Below are 2,416 nucleotides of genomic sequence, written 5' to 3'. Positions count from 1 at the left end.
ATGTATATATATATATATATATATATATATATTGCTTTTTTTTATAGAAATTATATAGAAGAATTTCTACAAATTTCAATCGTACGTCAAAGTCCAGAGATTCTTCGAGTGATCTGTCAATATTTCAAGAATATTCAATGACTTCAGTTTTCGTAAAACGCATATTTTCAAATTCATTGCTTACACACAAAAATATATAATATTTATGGTTGCAGTGCCGATATCAGACTGATATATAGAAGTTTAAAGAAACTGCAATTCGATACTACTAACGTTTGTCGGACTTCAGGGAGTGAAATAATATTTTTGGAGCACGTGGAAGTCGAAGCGAATCTTAAGTATTCTCGTCGCGGAGCACTGCAAATGCGCCTGACTGCGCCTTCAGGTATTATAGATTTGATTTTTGATTTTTTAAATATTTCTCTTCAAAATTTTCTTTTTTCTACTTGCCATTGTTAGTAAATTAAGTTTGTATATAGGGGATCGAAAAATAGAATTTTTTTCCTGTTTTTAAGCTTCGGACTGTAGAAAAAGAGATAAAAGTGTAAGTAATACTTTTAATAAAACTTTTATGCAACAAACGGGTCGCATAAGTCTCTTGAGTCATTCAGCTATGCTTTATTTGAAATGCACCTCTGAAAACGTCAATTTTCATTTGTATCCGACTTATAAAAGTGAAAAAAAAGAAATACGAGGGAATAACCATGAGAATGATCGCGAAATGAACTGTTTTACGTTCTTAACTAGAAAATATTTGAGAGAAAATATTTGAGATTTCTAAAAATATCACGCAAGAAAAATCCTTTATAATTATATCGAAGATGAAATCTCCAACAATATTCTCGGAAGCTAAATGCAAATGTATTTAGCTATACGCATAGCAAACCATATTTATCGAATTCTATTCACGATTGCGGTTGAGTTTATAAAAAAAATAATTAAAAAATGCAAATGGAAGGAATACAAAGCATAAAAAAATAATATAATTAAGGTATTAAATATATAACTAAATTATATTAAGCAATATAATTATATATATAATTATATAACATCCAAAAAATAAAGATATTTTAATAGTTTCGCAAAGGGAAGATAAAAGATGAGCTTTCGAGAAAGAGAGAGAAAGAAAGAGAAAGAGAGAGAGAGAGAAAAAGAGAGAGAGATTTCTTAATACATAACATTACGTACGTATTCTTATACATAATTTATACTCATATTTATCATTGAATCAAATATCCATTTGTTCCTTTTCTAGCCTAATGTTAAAAATAATTTTTCTTTTTATTTGTATAAAATTTTAAATTATATTTAAGATTGCTAAAACAATTATTATAAAAAAAAAATTAAAACATCAATTTATAATTAAAAAAAAACATTAAAAATAAAATCTATATCCTATTATTAAAATAAATTTTTGGAAGAATTTTTTTAAATTTACTTGAATAGACATTACAATTTTAAGTTTATCGATCAAAAATATTGCATAATTTGATATAACACAGGTTTGGAAAGACGGCAAATAACGAACGGATATATTCTAACGGATAATTCCAACAGAATTAATACTACCATTAATATTGCAAGTCACGTTTCTGTGTCGCATAGCAAATGCAGTTAACAGCATAAATACGTTCTTACTTCAATTTATAGTTGGAAATTCAATTTAATGCTACTTCGATGCGGCCTGTTTATTCGAAGAGGGACAAAATTGAATAGAAGTAGGATTTATTTGTTCAATAATGATTGTCGAATACTGCGTTTAGTAACGTACTTTACTGTATAAACCTTATAAATGTATAAATGCCAGAAAGAAACTCTATAACTTTGTATCAAATAGAATGTTGCTTCAAACGTAGACACAAATAGAGATAGCAATCATCACATCGGCCAATACATGGCGTTATTTAATTCCGTACACATTTTTCGATTCACATTGTTATCGACAAACGACATCACTTGCATCAGAATATTGAAAGAAATCCGAAATGTATTGAAATGCAAGAAAGAAGTAAATAAAAATATCCAGACATCTAATGCAACAATATAACTTTAGGATTTATTCTTTTTTTGCTTTTATATTTTGCGATTTAATTAACAAAATTTCAGCGAGAATACTCTCTCTGTTTCAAACCATAATTATATTGCATTGTTTATAATGAATATAGAGAAAAAGGAAGTTTGAGTCTTCTTTTAATAGAAGACAATTTTTAATATCAATCTTTTTTAGATCAATTTCGAGAACAAATTCTAATCTTTTGGATGGACGTTTATTTGTTTACATATATTATTAAAAACTTAATTTTTATTAAACCATTTTATAAAAACATTGAATACTCTTTCTCTCTCTCTCTCTCTCTCTCTCTCTCTTTCTCTCTTTCTCTCTCTTTATTAGATTATTATTACTTTTATAAAAAAT

General features: G+C 26.8%; 1 protein-coding gene across 1 annotated transcript in view; it reads left to right on the top strand.

Annotated features, from left to right (window-relative positions):
- Positions 1 to 2,416, top strand: part of LOC108751065 (neuroendocrine convertase 1-like) — a 35,725-nt gene that overhangs the window by 31,073 nt on the left and 2,236 nt on the right. Inside the window, exon 12 of the mRNA XM_018491007.1 lies at positions 216 to 385. Coding sequence (XP_018346509.1) covers positions 216 to 385 — 170 coding nt within the window. The remainder of the gene's footprint in view (positions 1 to 215; positions 386 to 2,416) is intronic.

Source organism: Trachymyrmex septentrionalis, unplaced genomic scaffold (assembly GCF_001594115.1).
Source record: "Trachymyrmex septentrionalis isolate Tsep2-gDNA-1 unplaced genomic scaffold, Tsep1.0 scaffold40, whole genome shotgun sequence".
NCBI classification, from domain to species: domain Eukaryota; kingdom Metazoa; phylum Arthropoda; class Insecta; order Hymenoptera; family Formicidae; genus Trachymyrmex; species Trachymyrmex septentrionalis.
Note: the sequence above shows the minus strand (reverse complement) of the source record. Positions and strands in the feature narration are given on the sequence as shown.